Source organism: Ambystoma mexicanum, chromosome 9, assembly GCF_040938575.1.
Source record: "Ambystoma mexicanum isolate Mex_15411 chromosome 9, UKY_AmexF1_1, whole genome shotgun sequence".
In the NCBI taxonomy this organism is placed as follows: domain Eukaryota; kingdom Metazoa; phylum Chordata; class Amphibia; order Caudata; family Ambystomatidae; genus Ambystoma; species Ambystoma mexicanum.
Window position 1 is genome coordinate 329,769,379 of NC_090931.1, and position 27,128 is coordinate 329,796,506.

Sequence of the window (27,128 nt, forward strand, 5' to 3'; positions counted from 1 at the left end):
TACGGCATATGTGTGCCAACCAGAGCCATTCAACCCTAAGCTTTGACGGGCAACAAGTCCCTGCCATCTGCCATTGTGCATATTTTAAGAAATAAAACAAGCTAGGTTGGTGGGGTTCTTAGCAGAGTTGCACTTTGTGGTAGCTTCAGAGAGTGGTGCAAACTGTATAATCCCGCACAGTGTATTTGTCCACTCCCCAGAAAGAAGGTCGGTGCTGTGGGCACAGCACCATGCTAATGAACCATAGCCCGGATAATTATTTGCTGCTCAACCCAGATTCCTATATATGAAGGCTTCTGCTGCCATACTGTGTGTGGATTCAACTTCACAATGGTTCACATAAAAACGCAGTTCGTCAATGGATACTTAGTTAAATACTTTACAAAATGTTTTGAGCAGACCTACAGGGTAAGTCCAGATGCCACTAACTCTACTGGGCTGTTATTGTGAAGATAAGCAAGTCCTTGTGCGTGCTGGGACTATGCTGCTCCTTAGCCTGTTTATAATGAATGTTGAGGCATCACATATTCACTTGTGCTTAGTTGTGTCATGAACACGTTATTGACTCCAGATTTTTGGTTTTAAGGTCAAATAATCCAAACGTAACAGTATTTACAAATGTGTAAGGACTGAATCCGTATTTCAGATATTGCCAACATGTGTTCGATGCGTACACCGAGGTGCTTCAGCGAGGACAATTATAATCATACTCAGTTTTCTGAAGCATTGGCTCAGTGAGTGCCGACCATTAGAGACGTCGGTGTTCATTTTCCAAAAAGATGGAGTTAAATTACCTGAACACCAAACATTGGAGTCTAACCTTTTGAAGCTACATGGAAGGACAACTGAACCGGATGATGCCATAGCATTTTGGCAGACACCTTGTTGTCCTTAAACCAGTTGGTCCTGTGCCCGTTCTACCCATGGCAGGCTGGCTTCAAGCGGCTCTTCATTCAGAGTTGCACATCGGATCGCAGTAGCCTATTTCTTTGCTATGTGCATAGCCGCCATGTTTGACCAGCTCTCTCACACCGTTTCTTTTTGGTGTCTAGGACAGAAATCCATGATGTCCAATGGTCCTCTGATCCAGAATGTACATGCCTCGAAGCGGATCCTCTTTTCAATTGTACATGATAAAGCAGGTAAGGTGCTGCCTTCATCTGAATGCTACCTTCCCCAAGTTCAATGCACACCAGATGCCTTTTAAAAAATCATGTTCATTTTCAGATAAAAAGTATGCAGCAATACTGTTCTACTACAATACTAGGTGAACTTGTGACTTCTTCCATTTCTGTAGAACTGCTAATGTATTACACCTTATAATAGACACACACTTTGCATGTCATATTAGGTGGAATCTCCATAAAGTGAACGTCATTGGTATCATTTTCAGCAAATTGGCTCGAGCCAACTAGCATAGCTTGTATCGCTCCAGGTGTCAGGCGTGAGTTTACTATTAAGAGAGCATACACTATCTAATGAAATCATCATGACATACATGTTCCAGAAGGGTCTTCACATCCACCATGGCTCTCATTTTCTTCAGCCGCGTTCCTATTAAAACCTTCTTTCACGTCATAGATTCAGAGCATGCAATCCCCCAGTGACTGCTCTCCACCTAACCTGCCCCGTAACACACACAAGGTTCTCTTAAAGTGCCTGACATTTGGGAAAACCATTACCAGATGATTTGGATATAATCAGGGCCGACCTTAGGGCAGGGCGCCATTAGCCCCCTGCCACGCCAGCTCGTGGGAGTCTTTCAAGGACTCCCCCGAGCTGGCGTAGTGGGAGAAGGCGCAGCAGGCGCCCTTTTGTTATTAAATGCACCCGCAGTGGTGGGGCGCATTTAATAACAATGTATTGCATCAGCACCCTATTCAGATAATGACCTCCCGCACTGACGCGAGAGCGAGGCAGTTTGCATTGGAATAGGGCATTAGCATGAGCGCTCTTTTCCAGTGGTTAACTCCCTGCCAGGCGTCGTAGCGGGGAGTTAAAAAAATGCCTCCCCCTTGACTAGGAGCACTCAGGGAGGGGCCGGGTGTGTGTGTGCGTGTGCGTTTTGAAATCTTTCTTTCTTTTTCATTAAAGAAGCGATAGAACAGGGTCCTCTTTAAGAGTTTGGGAAGGGCTGATAGTAAAGGCATTTCCCGCCTCAGGAAAAGAGGTTTATTAGAGGGTGATTGTAGATATTCACGTCTTGGACAAATGCTTTTGATGATAGATGTGCAAGATGACGATTTGGGACACAATGCTTGAGGGAGTTACAGAGAAGAAGCGGCTGGTGTTTACCAACTTGAGAATGAGTATTTTCATATCCCGACCGTGTCAATCACGGAAAGTCCCTGCTTTTCATCTGTGGGGAAAGAACACTACCACTTTATATTAAAAGACAAGTACTGCCAATTTACAGGTACTGGCAATGGGTACCTGTATGTCTCAGGAGAAAGAGAGTCAATTTTTTCCGTCTATCTGAACAACTGTCTATATATTGAAGGGTTGAAGGTCGTGATGTCCCAGCATCTCTATGCATTGTTTGCACTTTTTTGCTCCCTTGGCTGCTTCCTGAATCTTGGAAAATTCTGCTTCATGCCATCCAATAGGATCCTCTTCATTGGTGCAGTGCATCGTTGGATAGGCTTCCGCTCAACTGCAGAGAGTAATGAACATCTGTCAAGCAGTGTCTGAATCATCCAAACTTGTTGTTGCAGGCTTTTCCCCTCACCTGTTCAGACTCCTGTCTGGTGCCAAAGATGTGTTTCTTGCAAGTGGTAATAAGTTCTCAGCAGTTGCAGTTTTTGGGAAGAACATGATCATTTGGTGCTGGTGTCTGTGCTGGTATCATAATCTTGTCTGGTTGCTGTGCAGTACAGTCTGCTGAGGTGGAGTCTTTTTGGCAGGTCTAGCTTCAGTTAAGCCTTTTGATGGCTTTCCCTTCTCTTGCTTGGACTCCTGTCTGGTGTCAAAGATGTATTTCTTGCACAGGGTAATAAGGCCTCAGTGGCCACAGTTTTTGAGGAGAGCATAAGAATTTGGTGTTGGTGTCTGTCCTAGTTAATGCAAATCTTTTCTGGTTGGACTGTGCAGTCCAGTCTGTTGAGGTGCAGCCTTTTCGGCAAGCCTAGTCTCTATTAAGCCTGGTGATGGCTGTCTCTCGATTGAGATGTCTCACCTTCAGATCATTTGATGATCTGTCACTTTGATGATCAGGACAATAGCTATCATGTTCTTGGCACTTGCAAGAGTTGTTGTTCACGGTTGCCTATCTGGCAGAAGATGAATCTCCATGTAGAAACCCTCTGAAGACAGTAGGCAACATCCCATGAGTAAGCGCTACACCCTGAGGTAATGGACAACATCTTTGAATCAACAGGCATTACTCGGGATGAGTTGCTCGCTTCCAGCAGGAACAATAAGTAGCATCACTTTCTTTCCATGGAGACTCCTCTTCAGGATGACATTGTGTCTATCCCCTTATCATATGTATGCCTTTCCATTAGTGCCTGTTATCCCTCTAGTCCTGTGATTGATTTGGGTGTACAGAACAACTATGATCCATGCACTCCAGGGTGGGCAAAAGAAACACAATAGCAGAACTTCTTGATCTGTACTTTGTGGAAGCTTCCTTTCTAGGGGGATCTTCTGTTGCAGAATGAAAGCAGGAGGGTTTATTTGAGTACAGTTTGCCAGCCCGGACCTTAATGCTTGGCTTTTGAGAGGTTAAAGTACCATGGGTGGGGCCTCTCAAAAGAGGTTGTGGCAGTTATGCTGTTGACCTGTAGACTGTTGATTATGTAGGCTGTCTGTTGATTATGGCCATTATGGTTGCAGACATTTTCTAATGTGTGTGGTAGTAAAGGCATTGACAGGTTGTTGTACCCAGGGCTCTATGTTGTCATGGTCAGGAGAACAGCAACCCAGTTAGTGCCTATTCAGCAACTTGTACAGTTTCTGAAACATGTGGTTATTTTCTTTTCTTCTAAGCACTTTGTTCCATTTGGGACCTGAAGTTGATCCTGCCTTTTCCGATGGTGGATCCCTTTGAGCTGATGTATTCCTGTTCTCTGAGTCATTTTAGCAATTATTTTTTACAGCCATTGCATCCTCATGTAAAGTGAGTGAGCTGCAGGCACTTTGTGTCAAACCTCTTTTCCTGTTCCATGGCTCTGGGAGTGAGACATTCCTTTTAACATTAGTTTGTCTTGGATTAGCATCCTTCTGAGAAGATTCTGCTTGAGGTTGTCTTTCCTCATGATCATTTTCCAGACAGAGAAGAGGTTCCATTGCCTTGGCCAAACTGGGCTCGCAGGATTGATGACCAGCTTTTTCTTGGTTTTGAGGCCTCTCCTGAGGGAAATGATATCACCAAACAGGTGGGTTGTTATGTACATTGACACTGTCTACTGATTGTCAGACAAGGATGTCTTGGATGGTAACCAGGCTCATTCCTCCAGAGGTCAGCTGACTACATCTGCCTTGCAGAAGAGTGTTGCATTGCTGGACATCTGCCAGGTTGCTACATGGTCCTCTGTCACATTTCTCAAGCATTTGTTTTGATTTGTTTAGTGGCGAGTGTTAGGAAAGATTTTCCTTTTGCTGCTTTCCTCCCATAAACCTCCATGGGACACCCTTTCTTGTTGCTTTGTTTATACTCCTGTACTGACATTCGGGAGATTAGCAAATCCTATTGCTTTTCTTCCCTTGTTTTTTTGCTCATTCCTATGGATAACTAATTATGCTGCTGCTGTGCTCTGTGGCAGCGGTTTAAACATTTTGGGTTTGAGTTGTATTGTGTTTTGTATTTGGGGTTATATATAGAGCAAAGCTATCTAGGAAGCAATGGGATGCTACATATGCCATTGAGGGTAACATATGAAGTAAGGAGGGGAGTTTACAATATGTGGCCTGGGATGTTCTCTAACCATGGGATGAGATGTAGTGCAGGAACTCAAGGAGCCTTGTGGCACCTAAGTATTGGCTGAAGAATAACCTGTCTCCACTTCAGAAGATGAATCAGTGGAAGGAATTATCTACCCATCAGTAAGAACATTAACAAAGGTCAGTAATGTGTTCTTCTAAACATCTTGCAGGAGCCATGCTCTTTAATGGAACTAGTAGTATTTGCCTGTGCTGTGGTCAGAGGCGCTTGTCGTATATAAATGCTGTAATTTGAAAATAATTTGCCAATGTTAGGTGCATTCTACTTGTCAGCTATGCCATACAGGGGTCTTGCAAACTGAATTTTAATGTAGGTTTTCTATGTATGCACTAACATGCTGCTCTGGAGATAACATTGTTTCTGTATTAATACTAGAGGTTTGACGTGATAGCTTTTGAAATCACCAGCACAGCGCTATGGTAACGAAGGTTGCAAGGCATTCTGGTTAAATACCATACCTATGCAATCTATAAATGTTTGATCAGTGTACATGTATAGCCTCCTATCTTTCAATAAAGAGCCGCTGCCAGAAAAGGTGCTTATGGGCTGCTATGGTATCACAGCATTGTGCAGTCATGTGGCCATGCCTCCTCACAAAACATAGGAGTCCATTAACCCCCCACCCCCCACTACTCCAGGTTTCTACATATCTGTGGGAAAAAGTGGAAGAGTGGGTTTCTTTGATGAAATGTGATTGACTTGCGCCGTCTCCCGCATGTCTCCAGATATTTAAGGGCACCTGTGGAAGAGCACCTTCTGCACCACCTTTCCCCCAACTATCTGGAACCTGACAGACTCACCTGATAACACTGCTGGAAAGCGTGGCAGCTGCTCTCCACTTAAGCAGTAGAGCCCGAGGAGGTGGGGCATTGCCGGTCTGATAATGCCCCGGGGTGTCCGTTACGGGCACAAGTGAAGTGATGGCCTTAACAATAGCCTTGGGGTATTACCAGACCCGAAATGCAACCTGCGAGGGTTCTATTGTGCCGGGGTAGTAATTGTTTATTATATTGAAAATGGCATGTTAACCATTTCTCACCTCGAGAAAAAACTACAATAAAAGATGTCCACCATGGATCGGGAGAAGGGAACTACAGGTAGTCCCTTTTCCCTTTCCATAGCAGCCATTCAAGTGCCAGGGATGCACCGGGATCACTACTGATCCCGGCTCCGAAGAGGGACGAGGCAGAAAAAGGTAAGTGGGGTGGGGTTGAATATCTGGAAAAGGGAGGTGGGGGTGGGGAGGAAGGGGCAGGGGACGCATGGGGAGTACAGTTACCTCCTACCCAGTGAGAGAAGATGGCAGCCTCCTGCTCTGAGGATGCTCGGAGTGGGTTCTTTCCCGGTTTGGTAAAGACCCCGTTCTGAGCCTGCTCATTTGCTGGGAGGCTACCACCCCCTCCCCCCTCACTGGGTACTAATTTCCAATAGAGAACAGGGACTTGTGCTCCTTGGGAGTGAGTCGGAGGAAGCTAAGTTAGGAGGTGGAGGAAGGCGATTGGATATCAGGTGAGCCTTTTTAAAGTATTTGTAGGGAAGCTGATTGTGAAAAGACTTGAAGGGAAATTGGAAAGCCATCAGGATGCCATGTTTTTCTTTAAAAATACAAATGAAGGGTGTGAAGTCAAGTGCTATGAGAGGTGTTGAATGGTGGGCTGGACACCAGGGGACATATTCACAAAAAACTATGTCTTACTTTTGACTTATCTCTGGAGAGAGAATATTTAATCCACAAAGAATGTACCAAGAATGTTCTAAAGTATTTACTCCTAACAAAGGAAGAGTAAGTCATTGTTACTCCTGTTAACATTGTGAATGAACTCCCAGGTGTTTTGTAATATATGTTGAGGGTAGAGGCTGATTTACATATAGGCACAGCAGTGTGAGAAATGGCAGGACCCTCTCATTCTGACCTGCTCAGTCCCCACAAACATTTCACTGTTTACAGTGTGTAGGGCGGCGTTCTTTCATTACTTAAAGCAGTGTAATGATCTCTTAATAAAATTAATGCACGGTGCTGAGCCTAAATGATTGAAGACTCTATACAGTACAGCTTGAGAAGCTGTGGAATGGAAGGGCAGGTGAGAGGAAAAGTGTAATCGCGGTGCAAGGGGGCAAGTTAAGCAGGCATTGAGAAAGCCAATAGTTTTGACCGTTAAATAGTGAAAATAATTTCTGAGTTCATGCACACAGACACACCCAGACAGATGGAGGATATCTTGATGGGAAAGTAGACCAAGAGGAGAGAGGCTGCAGGAGAAGTGGATGAATGAATACAAATATGAGAATTGATGAATGAATTAGAGCTAGTGATGATAAGTGATGAATTAATGAATGTCACGCCTAGAATATATGAATGCATTCTCATTGTAAACACTTTCTTAATGTGTTACACATAATATTGGCAGCATTTACACATTAAGTCACTTTAATGATGACTGTTCTCAGTGCTGAACAATACACTGACATCATCATTAATGCATCAGTAAAGAACATATGCCTGGGGGTTGGGGTTTAGGGGGCTCTAACATTTACAGCCGCTGTCAAACAAATACAACTCTCTTCATAATTGTCAGTCTCGGGTCCCTCGCAGAAGTAGCAATGATCCTCCCTTCGAACTGCAGCTGCTCACATCCAAAACTGTGGATTAGGGTTAATTTACTCCTAATTTTCACCGAGTATGAATGGGGAGTTGGGAAGACTGGAAAAAGGGTTAGGGAAATTGAGTGGCTGTGAATGGGATTGTTGGGTTAAAGGAAAGGTTCACTTGCATGTTTATTTCAGCCAATCATAATGACTTTCGCATCGCACCATTTTCAATGTATTCATTTTTTCACTGTTTCTTTCACAGTACTTAACTTACATTTTAATCTTCTGTTGCCATGGAGAAGCATGGTTCTGTACAATCCATTGAACCTCTTGAGCCAGTGGATTACAAGTCGAAGTACTAGCCACAAGAAGACATGTGCATACTGCCAAAGTCATGTGAGACAGTTTCCCACAAAACAGGCTTCAATTAAGTATGGCATGAGTCAATAATGTCAATGCCGCAGGGAAAACACTGGCTGCAAAGAATTACTGAAATGGGCACATTCAATAAGTAATCACCTCTGTTGGAGTCAATTCTCCACCATGCTGCTAACAAACATTCATTGGGAGCAAGCACACACTATCATGTGGGCAAACGTACACCTCTGAGCGAGGAAGAGGAGCACAGGAACAAGTGGCTGGAGCCACGGTCACCTCCTCATGCAGCACTTGTAAAGATAGTGGACGACAAAGGACTCAGCAGAGATATGAAGGGCATTACAGAACCACGTGTGGGATTTGGGGTTTTCCACAACATGTGTCTGAAAAGGCCCAAAAGTTTACATTCGAGAATGGAAAGTATGGAGGCCCATACAAGACTCACAGTTCTTGCTCGTAATGAGAACATTGGTGGACATCAGGCTAGAACTGTTGGTGTTGCAGGTGAATTGTGTTACAGGTTGGCCTTCACAAAAAGAAAAAAGAACTGGGTCGCCAAGCCTGTCTTGGAACCAATAGAATTTGAGTTCATGAGAGATCTCACTTTGACAGTCTTGATGATGGAAACGTACTGTCTAGGAACAGGTTTCCTTCCCCAGGCAGACTATGCGCAAGAACAGTGCTCCAGTGCAACGTCCTCCCAAATCCGCCATTGTAGCCAAACTAACCGGCAGATTTCAATAAAACAGTGGTGTGGTCATTGATATGTGGTTAAAGCCATGAAATAGTCCTGTTTCAAAAGTAGATTGCCAATGCAGAGAAATATAGAAAATAAAATATTTTTATTACGACCAATCTGGAATTGAGGTCTGATGACGTATCATTGTCTTTTAAAGTACTCTTCTTGAGTCAAAAACTTCAGAAATTTTATGTAAAGAAAATGCAAATCGCATTGTAAATCTCAATTGTTATATATTAGTCCAGCCGCTCCACAGCTCTGCGGCTGGAGCAGCTTGCAGCATAGCGGCTCTGCAGGATTTTTCTGCCTCCCTGGCTGAAAAGGGATGCGGATGTCAGAGCCTCGCTGCCCCTTGGGTCTCTCAACTGCCTCCTAATGCTTGGAGGTGACGAGCTCCTGAGTGGCACAGCGCTCACGGCGGGGTACCGTTCAACGCGGTAAGTGCCCTTTTCCTGCTGTGAATCTGCCCTTTTTCCTCTGTGGTCAATGAAGTGACAGCCCAGTCACTGCTTTCTCTACTTTCACTTGTGTTTTTAGTGACCATCAGTAATTTTCAGTCATCATCAGCGACCTTCATTTAAGGATCTTGACTATGGCCACAACCATGGCTGCCAGTAGAAAGGGAGGGGCCCATGGATTACATTCAAGGGACCAGGAGTATATATTTGATACGCCTGGGCCGCTTGACAAGTCTTTTGTAAGTCAGTTAAAGGTGGGATCAGCAGGACTAGTAACTTCTGCTGTTTCACCCACCAGAGACCACGTCATAGAGGTCTTGACTCGCAGTTCTCGTAGGAGATGGAGACTGCAGGGTGATATTTCTGATCTGGAACTGCACAGAGCTGAGTATGATGCCTCTCCGCTCACATGTCCTTCTCAAGAACTTGATAATTCTCATGATGATTCTCTTTTGCCTTCTTCTGCAGTACCCATATCCTTGGGGGATACTCCAAGAAATTATAATACCAATATTATGGAGTTGGTCCCTACTCCTGATGTTTCCCTAGCCTTGGAAGGGTCCGAGGATCATACAGACATCATTAGGGTTTCCCCTATGCCATCTAATGCTGCTTTGCAAGAGGGAGTTATTGTCATGATCTCTGCTTCCAAAAGGTCAGGGTTTTCCCAACTCCCTTGGAAGCAGATCCATAACCCAGGTTCCGAGTGCCAACCAGTCCCAATTGGGACCTTTTGGACCCAGTCCTGGCGCCAGTGGCACCAGGCTCATAAATATGCCCAGTCCCAGCGCTGGAAGCGCCGGGCTCATAATGCTTGGGTGGACTTACCTGCAGCAGACCATGCTGCTTACTTGCCTGCCAGTTGAGCCTCTGATCCTCTTCTGTTTGGAACTACTTTTCCTGTTGGGTGGGGCTGGAGCCACTCCCTAGATTCAGAACACTGGAACTCTTCTGGAAGGCAGGAACTCTTTTTTTACCAGGAACTCTTTTCTTACTTAGGCGTGGCTGTGGAAGGAGACACCTAAGCACTACAGGAGGCTATTTAAACCACACCCGGTGGATGAATCTTGCTTTGCGTTATTCTGCACCCTCTGCAGCAGAACGCTCATTGTGTCTTCTGCATCCGGTCCTGGGCCTAAGGAAAAAGGCTTACCATCCTGAATCCAGTCTTCAGCAACACCTATAAAGACAAGAAAGAACAGGTTAGCATTCCGGCATCTGAAAGGCAAAGGCTTACCTACTCTTCGTGCGCTCCGGAGGTCTTCACACTGCATTCCGGCATCTGAAAGACAAAAGCTTACCAACTCTTCGCACGCTCCGGAGGCCGTCGGCGCTGCATCTCGCATCTGAAAGACAAAACAAGGTGCGTTTAAAGACATTGGGGAACTTTAATACTCACGTGCCATTACTCCTTTCCACATCTAACCCAGTGGGTATCCCGGCACCCTGCAGCCGCTCCGAACTTGTACCTGCAAAATAAAAAGACAGAGCGCTTCGTGAAGCTGGCAACAAGCGCTTACTTACGTGCTTCCAGGCGCTTCTATTCATCACACGGGCTCCATCTTCAACTCACTTCAGCCCGTCATCCGCCATCGCCGGAACCCTGTAAAACAAGAGACATCATTATTAAAGACTTTAAAGACATTTGAGTTACTCGAAACTTACAGTTCGTGCAGTAAACGACGGACAGCAGTCCTCTGAAGTCAAGAGGCCTGCGCTACCTATCCAGTGAAGAAACTGGTTACAGCACCCTGCCCCGAGGCAGATGGAGAGCTCGGCATTCACTTACCTAAGGTGAGAGCGTTAACCTGTGGGGGTCTACAGGAGAGGAGAAGAGGAAAGAGATAGGGACACCCCAATAACCCCAGTTCATTAACCCCGTATTTTCTATCTGCAGACATCTTACTCTGCACGTCAGGCATACAGGGCACAGAGGTCCAGCCCAAAGAGCCAACCGGGTGCTGCACATCACCTTTGAAGATACGGTAGTCGCCCAGTCAAGACCGGCGCCTCTGCGAGAATCAGGTGAGCGTTACAGAACGCAAAGCCTACCGCAAAACTCTCGCCCAGGCGCTATGGAAACCTCGGATACTGACCACCTAGCCCGGTTACTTGTGGAACTAAGGGCAGAAGTGCATGCAGCTCGTCAGGAAACAAACGCTCTAAGAAGGGAACTAATTATTTCCAAGGAGAGAACAGATGATCTTGCTAGACAATTGCTACAGTCACAAGCCGGACAGACCCCGCTACCCGCATCAGGGGCAAATCTTCCTTCAACATCCTCTATGAATCCAGTGCAGATCAACCTACCTGGGAATGTACCTCTGGCTCCGCCCGAACGATTTTCTGGTGACCCAAAGAGGTTTGCGGTATTTATCAATCAGTGCCGGTTGCACTTCTTATGCCGGCCAGCAGCCTTTCCAACTGATCAAGCTAAAGTAGCTTTTGTACTTTCGTACCTTAGTGGCAATGCGGCAGACTGGTCGATCCCTCTAGTTAATCAAGATGATCCGGTTCTCCATGATTTTCAAGCCTTTCAGCTTAGTATGGAAAAACTGTTCGCAAGACATGCATAGGGGCAGGCCTTGGACAATGAGCTTCTTTCGTTGCGACAGGGTAATCAAGACCTTTTGGCTTATATTGCATCTTTCAATAGACTAATAGTGGAAACTCAATGGCCTGAGGACAAAAGGATTACGCTGTTTTATAGAGGTCTACGTGGAGAGCTCAAAGACGTTTTAGCCCAAGTAGTGAATCCCCCACAAGACTGTTCGGATTATATAGACTTGGTTGTTCAAATAGATCACAGACTGCAGAACAGGAAGGCCGATCGTTCCAAGTTTGATGCTCGAGTATTTTCCAAACCGCCAACTCCTTCCAAAGGAGTAGACTCCGGGGAACCCATGCAAATAGGGGGTCTGAAAGGTCCTCTAACACAAAGGGAGCGGGAAAGGAGAAAACAGTTGCAATTATGCCTATATTGCGGAAACTCAGGGCACTTTCTTCGAGACTGTCCGGTGAAACCTGCCAAGAAGGCAGTAGGAGCTGCAGTTACCACAGTTACAAACTCTGAGCAGGGAAACGACCTCGCCCGACAAGAATAGAGGTCCTCTTGCCGAGCGTGAAAACCAGTTCCGTGACCTCGCATTTCATGATACCTATGGTCCTCATTAGCCCTGATAATCCATGTCGATTACATGCAATTGAAGCTTACGTCGACAGCGGTGCCATCGGCAATTATGTGGATCATGAAATGGTTTTGAGGATGAATCTAACTCTTTGTCCCAAGGCTGTAAAGGACGTCATTACTACGGTGGATGGTACGGAGATAGCCTCCGGGCCAGTAACGCATACCACTCAAGAGGTGACGCTAGTAAGTCAAGATGGACACCATGAGAAGATCGTGTTCGATGTGATCAAGGCCCCTCAGTTCCAGATTATTCTAGGAATACCTTGGTTAGAGAAACACAATCCTCTGATCGATTGGCGAGCAAGAACGGTCCAGTTTCCAGAATGTGTCTCTACGTGTCACCCTCCTTCTGGTGTTGCACTGGCAGCAATTTCTTCAGAGACTCCCCAGTTACCTCCCGAATACCTAGAATACCAAGATGTTTTCCGGAAGGAGCAGGCTAACTCTCTACCTCCTCATAGGTCTTATGACTGCCAGATAGACCTGATACCTGGATCTACTCCTCCTTGTAGTAGAATTTATGCCCTCACCGAGCCTGAGAACCTTCACCTTCGACAATACCTGGATCAATACCTGGCAAATGGGTTTATTCGTCCCTCCAAGTCCCCTGCCTCTTCAGCTTTGTTCTTCGTTCCAAAAAAGGAAGGAGACCTTAGAACTTGTATCGATTATCGCTCCCTGAACCAGATCACCGTTAAGAATAGATATCCGTTACCTTTGATCCCTGAACTCCTGGACCAAGTCAGAAAAGCATGCATATATACAAAGCTGGATCTTAGAGGAGCTTACCACTTGGTACGAGTAAAAGAGGGCGATGAATGGAAGACGGCCTTCCGCACCAAGTATGGGCTATTTGAATATCAGGTCATGCCCTTCGGACTTTGCAATGCCCCGGCCGCCTTTCAATATTTTATGAACGATGTCCTCAGAGAGCTCATAGATGTGTGTGTTGTTGTTTACATCGACGACATTCTCGTTTATTCTTCATCGGAATCTGAACATCGGAAACACGTGAAAATGGTCCTCGAAAGATTGCGTCAACACAAACTTTTCGCTAAGTTGGAAAAATGTGTTTTCAACGTGACTGAAGTTGAATTCTTGGGATTCATATTATCACCTGGCGGAGTGCGTATGGATTCAAAGAAGGTCGATGCAGTTCTCAAATGGCCATCACCATCCTCCGTAAAAGGTGTGCAAAGCATGTTAGGCTTCGCTAACTTTTACCGCAGGTTTATCCCCGAGTTCTCTCGAATAGTCCAGCCCATCACTGCCTTGTTAAAGAAAAACAAACGTTTTGAATGGTCTACCGAGGCGGAACAAGCTTTCCAGGATTTGAAGACTAAATTTATCTCTGCACCAATCTTAAAACACCCTCGCCCCGAACTCCCCTATATCGTGGAAACTGATGCTTCAAGCCTTGCCATGGGGGCAGTTCTATCACAAAAGGACCCGGTAACCAATCAGTTGCATCCCGTGGCATTTTGGTCCCGCAAATTCTCGCCTCCTGAAGTCAATTACCCGATTACTGACAAGGAACTTCTGGCTATCAAGTCTGCCTTTAAGGCTTGGCGGCATTATCTGCTGGGGGCCCGACACACCGTTACTGTGATTACGGATCACCGAAACCTGCAATATTTGAAAACCGCAAAAGCCCAATCCTCTAGACAACTCCGTTGGGCATTATTCTTTGCCGAGTTTGACTTCATAATTACCTATCGACCTGGTACCAAGAACGGTAAAGCCGATGCCCTTTCTCGGATGGGAGTGGAAGAACACTTGATCAACCCTAAACCTGTACCAATCATTCCCGAACAAAGAATTCTGGGTGTAATCACCACAGAATCCATAGAGGAAGTTAAGGATAAAGCCAGGCAACTTGTAACTCCAGCAGACATACAGAATTGGCATCTGCAGGGAAAGGACTTTGCAGTAAAGGACAACTTATTGTATTTCCAAGAACGATTATACCTACCCAGCACAGATTTACAGAAAAAGGTAATCTCTTGTTATCACGACTCTTTAATGGAAGGTCATCCCGGTATAGCCAAGACCTCAGAAAAGATCAAGCGCTACTTCTGGTGGCCGTCTTGGAAAAAAGATATCAGAGACTTTATAATGTCCTGTGGAGTATGCGCCCAAAACAAGAGTCAAAAGGAAAGACCAGCAGGCCTCTTACGCCCTATTGACATCCCACCTCGCCCTTGGCATACGCTTTCTATGGACTTCATCACCGATCTACCTCCATGCTCCGGATACAATACGATTCTAGTAATCGTGGACTTATTCTCCAAGATGGCGCATTTCATTCCGCTCAAAGGCTTGCCAACAGCAGCAACTCTGGCCCGAGAATTTCTCGAAAACATCGTCCGACTGCACGGTTTTCCTTCGGTTCTAATTTCGGATCGAGGTAGTCAATTTATTTCTCATTTTTGTCGAAGTTGCTGTCGGTCGGCTCAAATTGATGTGAGACTATCGACCAGTCACCACCCTCAGACCGACGGACAAACCGAGAGGACCAATCAAACTCTGGAACAGTATTTACGCTGCATGCTGCAACAAACTGAAAAAACTTGGAAAGATATCCTTTGGATAGCCGAGTATGCCTACAACAACTCTGTCCATTCGGGAACTGGGAAAACCCCGTTTTTTCTTTTGTACGGCAGTCACCCTCGAACCTCGGAGTTGGATCCCCTCCAAGATCTTGAAACACCAGCAGTAGACTACCTGCATTCTACAATCACCCAAGCTTTTAAGGAAGCTGTTTCTCACCTTCAAAGGGCTAAAGAACAATACAAGAAAGGAGCAGATCAACATCGGAAGGAAGCCCCCCACTATCAAGTAGGGGATCAAGTCTGGTTATCCACCAAATATCTATCTCTAAAAGGGCCACGCACATTCAACCCAAGATACCTTGGTCCCTATTCCATCACTACCATAGTAAACCCAGTAGCGGTCAAGTTGGACTTGCCCCCGCACATGAAGATACATCCGGTCTTCCACGTCTCTCTATTAAAACCCGTGCAACCTCAAACCCGACTAACCAAATCTCCAAAACCTATCCTAGTTGATGGAGAACTCGAGTTTGAAGTCAAAAGCATTCTGGACTCCAAGATCTCCAAATCTAAACTATTCTACCTAATTGACTGGAAAGGCTACGGCCCCCAAGAGAGATCCTGGGAACCTGCTGAATATGTCCACGCTCCTCGCCTAATCAAAAGATTTCACCGAACATTTCCTGACAAGCCGAAACCCCCGGAGAAGCCCGGTTTGGGAGGGGCCTTGAGGGGGAGTACTGTCATGATCTCTGCTTCCAAAAGGTCAGGGTTTTCCCAACTCCCTTGGAAGCAGATCCATAACCCAGGTTCCGAGTGCCAACCAGTCCCAATTGGGACCTTTTGGACCCAGTCCTGGCGCCAGTGGCACCAGGCTCATAAATATGCCCAGTCCCAGCGCTGGAAGCGCCGGGCTCATAATGCTTGGGTGGACTTACCTGCAGCAGACCATGCTGCTTACTTGCCTGCCAGTTGAGCCTCTGATCCTCTTCTGTTTGGAACTACTTTTCCTGTTGGGTGGGGCTGGAGCCACTCCCTAGATTCAGAACACTGGAACTCTTCTGGAAGGCAGGAACTCTTTTTTTACCAGGAACTCTTTTCTTACTTAGGCATGGCTGTGGAAGGAGACACCTAAGCACTACAGGAGGCTATTTAAACCACACCCGGTGGATGAATCTTGCTTTGCGTTATTCTGCACCCTCTGCAGCAGAACGCTCATCGTGTCTTCTGCATCCGGTCCTGGGCCTAAGGAAAAAGGCTTACCATCCTGAATCCAGTCTTCAGCAACACCTATAAAGACAAGAAAGAACAGGTTAGCATTCCGGCATCTGAAAGGCAAAGGCTTACCTACTCTTCGTGCGCTCCGGAGGTCTTCACACTGCATTCCGGCATCTGAAAGACAAAAGCTTACCAACTCTTCGCACGCTCCGGAGGCCGTCGGCGCTGCATCTCGCATCTGAAAGACAAAACAAGGTGCGTTTAAAGACATTGGGGAACTTTAATACTCACGTGCCATTACTCCTTTCCACATCTAATCCAGTGGGTATCCCGGCACCCTGCAGCCGCTCCGAACTTGTACCTGCAAAATAAAAAGACAGTTAGAGCGCTTCGTGAAGCTGGCAACAAGCGCTTACTTACGTGCTTCCAGGCGCTTCTATTCATCACACGGGCTCCATCTTCAACTCACTTCAGCCCGTCATCCGCCATCGCCGGAACCCTGCAAAACAAGAGACATCATTATTAAAGACTTTAAAGACATTTGAGTTACTCGAAACTTACCGTTCGTGCAGTAAACGACGGACAGCAGTCCTCTGAAGTCAAGAGGCCTGCGCTACCTATCCAGTGAAGAAACTGGTTACAGCACCCTGCCCCGAGGCAGATGGAGAGCTCGGAATTCACTTACCTAAGGTGAGAGCGTTAACCTGTGGGGGTCTACAGGAGAGGAGAAGAGGAAAGAGATAGGGACACCCCAATAACCCCAGTTCATTAACCCCGTATTTTCTATCTGCAGACATCTTACTCTGCACGTCAGGCATACAGGGCACAGAGGTCCAGCCCAAAGAGCCAACCGGGTGCTGCACATCACCTTTGAAGATACGGTAGTCGCCCAGTCAAGACCGGCGCCTCTGCGAGAATCAGGTGAGCGTTACAGTTATGCTTAACCTTCGTCAACCAGAACAATCAGTTCTTGATCAATGCCAGGTCTTATGGCCAGTATAGCCAAAGAGCTACTTTTATGTTCCACTCCATTTGACCTTGGACTATTGGTGCACTCTTTAAATGATTGGGTGGCGGAACTACGCTCCCCGAGAGATAACATCACTCCTCAAACCAATGAACGCCCTAGTCCTATTGATGGGACTCATTCCTCCAAACGGGACAAAGTTTGTCAATCTAACTTCCAAAATGAGTTGCTGGAGCAAGCATCACAAACTGACTCTCCCAGTAGGGAGATTGTGGTGCCTATTAGTTCCATTATAAAAGTCAACAAAAGGATTGACATTTCTAATACGGACATGATCCGCTCTGTACCGAAATTACCTTCCTCTTCCCTGACTTCCGCTCAGAATATGGGTCAGAAAATGCCTAAACAACCTCCAATGGTGAACGCCTTCTGCAAGTCGGGATCCTCACAGAACCTGAGTCTTAGAAAGTGCCAAATGCCTAAAATAGCGGACACTTGTGCACATGATTTTGTTATAGACCAAAGAAACTTTGTCATCACCAACATTCGCTAGACAGAAGGGCCGCAATCCAGAGAAGCTTTGCGATTTAAGGTCCTAGCGTTGTTAAGACAAAGGACAAGGCCTGGGGTGGTCCGATTATCAGACCGAAAGATTGTCTGGAGGGTTGACCTTAAAGAATGGTGTTGACACCACAATAACAACTGTATATTAGTGGGCTGTGGGTCCAGTACTTTACCCATGTTCCTTAGGCTCTGTAAATATCTCCCCAAAGGGTCGTCTAGGTGTAATTTAATATCTGATGTATATCTATGTTATGGGAATCACCCATCTATGTAGCCTTCATTATGTTCTTTTTATCAAGTCCTTGATGCGTACCATCCTTTGGGATGTTGGTTTATATTTCCCCGTAGGTTGTTTATAGATGGTTGTTTGTTTTTTGTTACTCTGTACAATCTGTCTTATCGATGGTGTTTTCTTTTGTTGCACCCGTCAGCCTTCGGGTACCTTGGTGCGCATTATAAATTATTAAACATAAACATAGTGCATACTAGTGTATAGACCTGTTTACATGTGCCAAAGTGCAGGATTTCATTAACACAGTAGGACCACTATATCTCCTAAGCCTACAGCTCCCTCTAGCAGTGACAACAGGCGAAGCTTTTGCATCGGACAAACATACATCTGAACTTTTATTACATTGTTAGATAGATTAGATGAGTGTTGTTTGACTTGGTCATGAATAATAAATCTGTAAAAAAAAAGAGCAACTGTACACAAACACGCCACTCATTCGGCCTTTGGGGGTCTAAAAATCTCCATGCTTATACCAGTGGGAACGGCGGTAGAAAAATCTTCTGGTGGAAACGCACAATGCTTGGCCCCCGGCTCTTCCCTCTCTTCCTCCATTTGTGTTAAATAGGGAAAAGTTGCAGCTAAGACATTTAGAATCATGAGAAGCTATAAACCTTTCAGATGAAAAATGAGAGCAACTAAAATTGAAAATGCATAATAATATACTATGCCTGTGATGTCCAGGGCCTACAGTCGATTGGTGCACCTGCTGCATAGATCTTTATGACAGACGAAAGTCAAAACGTTCTCATAGATAACTAAGTGTGAAAATATGTCACTTGACAGCAACGTGAGGTTGAGTGTCATGTAGCCCACGCACTAATGTCCTAAGGCGTGACTATATACTGAGAATTAGCATGCTCAATTAAAATGGAGCTATGAAGTTACAGTGAGAATTCTTTTTTAATGTGGATGATGCATGAAAATCATTAAAAATAATAGAGGGGATATTTATTACAATCATATGATGAATGAATGCACTCAATTGATTCTTGCAAGGGAGTTAGTCATGTATAAGTACTGGTAGGAGTAATAGAGATGTGGTGGTAATGATCAACATGAACTTCACATGGAATAATAATCTCTTACAAAGGATCACAGTATTTTTTTGGAAGAATCTACTTGCATCTGCTATTTGAATGTATTCAAATTAGTTATACAGAATACATATTTGTTTTCATTGTGTATATTTATTACATTGTGGGTTGTTGGGATATGATATGCTATTCATATATAGTCTGGAGCAGACCTCTTGGGCAAACAGTTTTTAAAATGGGCACAAGTAGAATTGAAGCTGGGAAAATGTAGCAACATAGAGGGTAAATGTGAATGGTTGTTTGTAAAACATGAGTTTGGGCGAAAAAGTATCCAGGTGTGTGTACATACACTGCAAACCTTCAGCTTTCTCATCCAAAGGAGTCTCTGTAATGTGCGACTGAGAACATACTTGAGTTTAGCATTCCACCGGATAAAATGTTGCAAGCTATCTATTAGGAATAAGGGGATCTTTGTTGTAGATTATGTTGCACACAGCAAAAAAATGTCTTGCTCAATAAAGTATAGAAGGCAAAGCACAAGGACCATGCAACAAGCTAATGTGTAATTACGCAATTTGTTTTTAATTACAATTCTTAAATAGTATATATGTCCAATAGAGAAGAGAACTAGACATTTGATAGTAGACACATACATATTATAATGATGTTAACATATGTTTGTAAAGGCAGAATATTATAATTTTCTTTATCGACCAACAGGTACATCTGCCTAACTTCTCTTTGCCACAGAACTTATATTTCACATGATGTGGTATACAGCCAATATGTGAATTTATCATTTATTTAGCATGGTCGGATCGTTACAATGATATGGGAAGACAGAGCAGGGCAGGTATGCCCGTTAGCTTTCCCTGCTATGAAAAGCAACACGCCTTTCCAAAGCCTGTTGTAGGAAGATTTGGCATACCACTCAACTCGCACCCTTTTGGCAGGTGTTACTCACCATGTATTCAGCTCACTCACTCGCCGTGTGCTTTACACGACTTGCCCTTCACCTGCACTGTGAACACTAACATTTGCGAGACATGGATTTGACCATCAGTCTATCGAGCTTTGGATTTCCAATCACGTATTTTAAAAGCTTCATGTTCAAATAAAAGAAAATAGCTATATTTGGATATTTGGTTGGGACTTGCATGACATCTGGAAAATCTGACTCACATTTGGAGCGAATGATCGTTTATAAAAAATATTAACATGAAGTGAAAACGGACTAATAATACAAAAAAGAAAAATAAGTGATATAACCGGACACACTTTTTTGGAGTTGTTTTGATTTCGACTCTAAAAAGATGTATTCATAGATGCTCTTTTTTTAAATACTGATGTCCATGCACCATTTGAATGCCTCACATCTATGTATTTCATAAGTTACAAACCATACACATATAGTAAAGCCTTGATTCAGCATAAAATATAATAATATACAAAATGTGTATTTTGTGCAAAGCATAAATGCGTGTGTATTTGTTTTAATGAGTGAGTGTCCTCTGGGTTTTGCATGTAAAAAGATGATTTCATAAATGTGTAGACAGTCTGTTTAGTTCAGTCGTGCACTAACGTCATTACAAGGGGCGTTGCATAGCAGATGCGCCAACTATGTCGCATACTGGAACGCGTGCTTTGATTCATTGTCACCCAGGCACTTGTTCTTAGGTCTATTGCCAAGCATATTACTTTATCACAAGATGGCAGATGGAGACCAGTGCATTTCACAGATATTCATTTTTTTGCAATGTAACTTAAGCACAGCAAAAAAAGAAATGTAATACATCGATATATAGTGCGATGTGAATGTCATTACGATTGGTTGAAATAACCACATGAGTGAACGTTTCCTTCAGGAAACTGAGCAAAAACAAGCAGACCAATAAGGGTGTGCGCCTTTCTTACACATTACCGTGCCCAACATGGCCTCTTCTGAGTTCTCATAGCATGCTGGGAATTGTAGTTGCCTCCCATTGATTACTGGGAAATGAAGTTCAAACCAAGTTTTTCTTCCTTAAAATGTTTAATACGTTCCTGAAGAGAACCACTGATGGTCATTCCTGCCTGGCGGCCTTTGCTAGCCCTGAAAAGCTTTAAGACAAAACAGCACATTTACAGCAAGCTCAGGAAGAATTTTGCAAACCATGTGCACGACTGTGGGACACATTCTTTATGGTTTAAGATCTGCCCCAAGCCATGAAACGTTGTCCAAAGTACACATAGCACCATGGTGGCAAAGTCTGCTGCCTGACCCAGGGTACTTCAAGAGGGGTGACTCAGGTAACCCGCTACCTCCCAAAGCTAGCGGATTATGGACCCATGTGTTGTAGGTGGAGGGTCCCCTGGCCACCATTCATTGATCTCTGTTGTATGGTGCAGTGTGATGAATCGAATGGAGTCATCACTAATTCTCTGGTGCTAACTTCCTCCCATGTGACCAGGGGACGGCAGCCGCTACCTGATCCTGGCCATGGGGGCGGTGATATGAGGGAGAATCACATGGGAGGAGACAGCCTCCAGGCAGATGTCATGGCTTCATTGGATGAGACATGGTATCCCCCATTTGCCTATGAAGAATACCCCTTTTTACCCAATACCCGTATGGCCTATTGCCACACATCTAGGCCCCTTTAGGGAAAGTAGAGAAACCCTTTCCCAAAGCTCTGTAGATCAGACTTCCATCCCTGGTCTAAAGTGTGGAAGATCCACGACAACATTTTCCAGTTCTAATTATTCAGCAAATAGAACTGTTATGCCATTGAGAATTGTTGAAAGTGATTTTACAAGTAGGCTACATCACCAGACAACAAATAACTCTTTTTCCCAAAATCGCCCAAATACTGGGACGAGGAGGCGAGACAGAGCAATATGATATGATATGATATGATAGGTTATTTATAAAGCGCTTAATACCCAGAGGTTTCTAAGCGCGGACCCGGGAATCGAAACTGTGGTGCTCCGTGTCGTCTTGCTTCCCAGGCAAGAACGTTGCAACTGAGCTATCCTCCATCCTCATTGGTTGCTTGCAAGAAGACTTGTCCTTCATTTGTAAAGCTTGTGATGCCTGGTTGCACGTACTGGTGTGGCGGTGCCGAGCAGCTCACTAGAAGGGGAAAAGAGAAACGCTGTTGGTCACACCGGAGACATGCAACGAGGCAGTGGAAAACTCCTGGGCATGCTGCAAACACGGAAAGCAGCGTTTTACCTCCCAGCACCTGGATCAAGAAAAAGCAAAAGCAGTCCAGAAGCGAAAGCAGGCGGTAGACATTTGCCGCTTGAGCCAGGAACTCCAACAAGAGCTGGTGAGTCGCCCCAGACAATGTGGGGACCCCGGGTGTTTCGCTGACGGCACCAAATACGATTTGTAATCATTAAAGCCACAGAAGGAGAGACAATTAAGAGACTGGATGAGAAACAAGAACGCATATTGCAATTAAGACCCCTAAAAAGATATGATTGTATGGAATACAAATATGTGGGGAAACCAAATTGTAATGATGGATCAAGGAGATTTAATATACCAAAGAGGGTATGCACAACTGTGAAAGTAAAAGAGGAACAACCTGTAATGACAAATGGTCCTGGCAGGAGAGTACACCAGACAATAATCAGTGTGAATACAAGTAGGCCTGGCAGGAGAGTATACCAGGCAGTGATAAGTGTGAATTCAAGAAGCTCTGGCAGGAGAGTATACCAGGCAACTGCAAGTGCATGAGAAGTCCTGGCAGGGAAGTATACCAGGCAGTTGCAAGTCTACAAAGAAGAAATATAGAACTATGTTTTCCAGACAAAAGGACCTTGTTGAAAGAGTGGAGCTACAAAGCTAAGCCGCTTTGTAAATAACAGTACCATTGTGTGCCAAGAAAGACACAAAGAACTGTTAGACCAAGACCAAGACCAACTTTTGGAAAAAGGAACGGTTTTGATTCTGACATCCTGACACAGACAGATACTTCGTTTTTGGTTTTAAGTAGGGAAATTCCTCTTAGAGCAGGGTCAGAGAGGCATTTTCCCAACCCTTTTGTTTTCAATAAAGGTCTTTAACCAAACACATGACTAACGTATGTCCCAGTATCATTCCTGACTCTTCACAGCAGTCACAGGAGGAATCCTATACAGAACCCCTCTCCAGGTTACAGAGCTTGAAGGGCCTTCTAAACAGACTCAAAAGTCCCTCAGAGGAAGAACAAGCACACTGAATCATTGACATTCAGCTTTTTACACAAGCTACTTTTGACACCCTCCTTATTACTGTTACCAAATGTCTGGCGACAGAGAATAATTCACTTCAACAGTTCAGCAAAATTCTCCCTGAGCCCAGAGTTCCTGCATCTGGTACAATGTTATGGGTTTACCGTTTTCAGTCAGCATTTCGTATACAAATAATACAGTCTTACCAATTTATTGTCTACGGGTTGAATGTATCTTCGGTGCGATACAAAGTTGCAATTGTCTCCAAAGCAAGCATTCATTTCAAACTCAGCTTGATTAACAAACATCAGTTTCACAGGTTGAGGATACAGGGGAGCTGCATTCTTCCCAAGCAGTGCTATGAAGTAACAGGAAAGCAAAGTGGATTCCAAGATGGTAGCCCCCTAAAATTCAAAGTACCCTTAGGTAAACCTATGAGGGGCAGCCATTCCCAGCCTTACCCAAATCCAGGACACAAGGGGCAGAGTTTAACAAAAAAAAACAGCCCACAGGGAGGGAACACAGGGCTATAAAAGAAGTCTGTCAGTGTGGTTGTTTGGAGAAACATAACAGGTCTTTGTTGGAAAATATCAGGATGTTTGTGTAAAATATCAGTAGTTTGGTGGGGCAGACCAGGAGAATGACTGACATTAGGAAGAGGTGCTAGGAGAGAGGAAACACCAGGAGAAGATTGAAGGAAAGACGAAACATGATGAAGGAGTGATGATAGTAAGGAGGTGGATGGAAAACATGAGGAGGAGGTTTGGTGAAGGAGTACAGGGGGTTGGTGGAGACCAAGAGGAGGTTGATGGAGAAGATGTAGAGGCTGGTGGAAGGACCACAGGAGCAAATTAGTGACAGGGAGACACTCCTCCATAGCTCTGCCAATCAGTTCCTATCAACAGGAATCCATAAGATACCCCTGAAGGGGAAAAGATCAAGAGCACATTTTGAAGAAAGTTTAGGGAACCCCAAACATTTGCAATGGAGATTTTATCAGAAGCATTCAGGGGCTCCGAAAACCCACAACAGGTAGTTGAAGGATTTATTAATCCCATAAACTAGTAGCAAACAATCAATAAAAAGACTTCGGGAAACCCAGACAACCACAACATCTAGTGGCTCAGACCCTCTTAATATAGAGGTGTGACAAACTGTGTGAAAAGTCCAAACCCACAAAAGGGTTAACTTAAGGTCGAACAGCCCCCCCGCATTTTCAGTTGTGTTACTTCCCTGTTTATTATGCTGGCATGTCCTGTTTCCTTACCCCAAATAAACAATAATTTGTAACCATATCTGTTGTCTTGGCGGGCACTTTGGCCCCTATTACCTCGTGGCACCCCTAGAAACCGGGCTCATGGATCTAGAGGCTGTTTGCACTCTAGTGCACATTTTACTCCTGCCTGGCATAGGCGGAAGTGTGGCCCCAACAGATGTATAGCTCTTACTGGACATGTCAACATTACAGAATCAATCAGTATGATCACGCTCATACTGACAGTACGTGTTAAACATTACTTTTCTAGGAACACGTTTGATGAACTCTGTAAAAGGACAGCAATACGAGGCACACAAATCACATCATTAAGAATTGCAGGTTATTGTTTAACACGTCTGCATACAATTTACTCTGCTGTGTTGCAATCACTGAAGGGCAAAGGTCGACTGAGATCCAAAAGGCAAAATAAGGTTGGAGTGGTTTGGAACAAAAGGTGTCCGTCTTAAGAGCAGCACCGTGTAAATTCAATGGGGAGCATGAAGCATGGTCAAGACAGAGAATGTGCTACACTCAGTCCTAATGTGCTTCAAGAGGAGAGTACCGCACCCAGCAAATGGGTCCTCTCTTCGAGATGTGAGTTTCCTACCAAGTCTGTATGTAACTTGCATTGCAAGATCTAAGACTCGCGCACATGATGTTGTGTCCCAAAGTGTAGGAATTACACAGGAGAAATGAGACTGTGAACCAAGGTGTGCAACTCAAACCACAGGACTCAGACTGCATCTGGGGTGTGAGACTTTTGCATCAAGGGAGTGTAACAGAGTTCAAAGACAAGCCTTGCAATCCACGGACAACACTTGCTCTCCAAGGTAAGATTTACATTTCATTTCAGAGTTTTACAGCCAGTGTCTTCTCTCAAAAGATGCAAGGCTCACACCAAAGGAGTGAAACTGTACTCAAAAGATGTGAGACCTAGTAAGGAAACATTCCAAGGCAAGACTCATAAATAGAGGGAGGCAGTGCTCAAATAGTGATGCACAATTAATAACTAACACAGAGCGCCAAGCCATGAGATGGTGCTCAAAGTATGAAAGCTGTGTCTATAAGTGAGCTGGCACTCTCAGCTCAGAGGTTCTCTCTCAAAGAAAGCTTTCACCGAGGTACAACAATGTGCCACTTGTAACAATCCTATCCCTGTTCCGAGCAGACTCTGATTTCACTTACCTGCATACATCAGCACAGCGATGATCTGGGCCAGCAGGTGTGTGTGGTGTAGGGTCTGGTTGGTGGACAGCAGTCACGTGATGCAGTGCGCACTAAACTTGTAGGGTAGCTCCATGGCAGCACCCTGCCAGAGGACAGGCAGAGTCTTGCCAAGTAGTGCCGATACTGGTAAACACCGACAGCGCCAGTGCCCAGAAGTGAGTGGCAGTAGCAGCTAGTAACTGGGCACCAAGGATCTGCACAGTGACCTGCACCAAGTCCCGGCCAGCCAGCACTGCCCCCATTGGGCTCAACAGGATGCCAGAGCAGGTCCAGCCATACACTTTTCAGGAGATAGGTGAGTCTCAGGCTGAGCTTGGGGGTCACCGACTCCCGACAGCTAGAGCTTGAGTCATGCATGCAGGCCAGAGCTGGAAGACACACATGTCTCCATGACTGACATTCCTGCCCACAGCCCTACACACTAGCAGCAGCCAGTGCAGCACCCCTTCCACGACCACAAATCCGGAGACTAGCACATCGCCCGTCCTGTGTGTTGGACTTACCCATACCACTGCCCAATCCCACAAAGCATAGCATGCCTCATGCCTACGCACTGGGTGATTCATCTCCCGCTACTGTCGCCTTCAGAGAGAATCCGAATCTAAGTATGTTGACAGCCACCAACCCAGGCAGAGGGCACCCTTTGGGGTGGACTAGCCTACAGGGCACTCTGGAGATTTCCCGGTAGGCCTCGGCACCCTAGGCCTCTTTTTGTGGTAACCTAATTTAATTTCCACATTTTCTCATAGGTAAAGGGTTGGGCTTGTTGAAAATGTGTAATATGGGGCCACTTTGAAAATTATTTCCAGGGCCTCGTTTGGTTCCCAGTCCACCCCTGGGCACCCAGAGAGCAATCTGACAGGAGGGCAGTCTTGGAAAATGAGCTGTCATCGTGGCACTTTTTTCCAGGTATAGGGCTGAAAGGGAGAGGAGGGACTAGAGGCAATGTTATGAATGATTTACTGGAGTACACGTCGCGTCAGTTTGTCCCTAATGCTGTCATGTAAAGGTCAGGCACATACCTAATTTGATGAATGCTCTACAAGAGGGAAACAGCAAACTGAAGTACACAGTGTCATTACATGAATCTGAAAAGCTAACAGACTAAAATATTTCTATGAAAAAATGGCTTGAAGAAGATTACATTTGGATTTAAAATAGCCTTCGTGGACTCACCTTTTGGGAATTTAAACTTGGATCTTGATAAACTGTGAGGAATTCTCTTTACTACGCTCTTCCTTGAAACACGTATTTCTCTGTCATCCTGTTCGCCCTCATTCCCAACTGGTTGGCATAACCTGCATTTTTAGGTGCCCCAGTAAAGCGGCCACCAAAGACACACTGCCTCTTTAAGAATGTTTTTTTTACCCAAGCTAGGCCCTGCTTCCTCTTCCCTTATGATACTGACACCCCAGGTTCTTTTTTTCTGCCCCATAGACGGGTTGATGTTGCTGCTCCTTGACGCCTCCCGTTTTTCGGTGTTCCTTTCTCCACCTTCCAATTCTAACGGACTTTTTGAC

The 27,128-nt window shown here is 45.0% G+C and overlaps 1 protein-coding gene across 6 annotated transcripts in view; it reads left to right on the top strand.

Moving 5' to 3' along the window:
• GTF2IRD1 (GTF2I repeat domain containing 1) overlaps positions 1-27,128 on the top strand; it is a 1,038,761-nt gene that overhangs the window by 395,613 nt on the left and 616,020 nt on the right. For all 6 annotated transcript variants that reach the window (XR_011274579.1, XM_069614744.1, XM_069614746.1 and 3 more), the window contains exon 7: positions 1,053-1,142. Coding sequence is in view for 5 of the 6 variants with exons in the window: in XM_069614744.1 (XP_069470845.1) it covers positions 1,053-1,142 (90 nt within the window). In the remaining variant the exon portion in view is untranslated. The remainder of the gene's footprint in view (positions 1-1,052; positions 1,143-27,128) is intronic.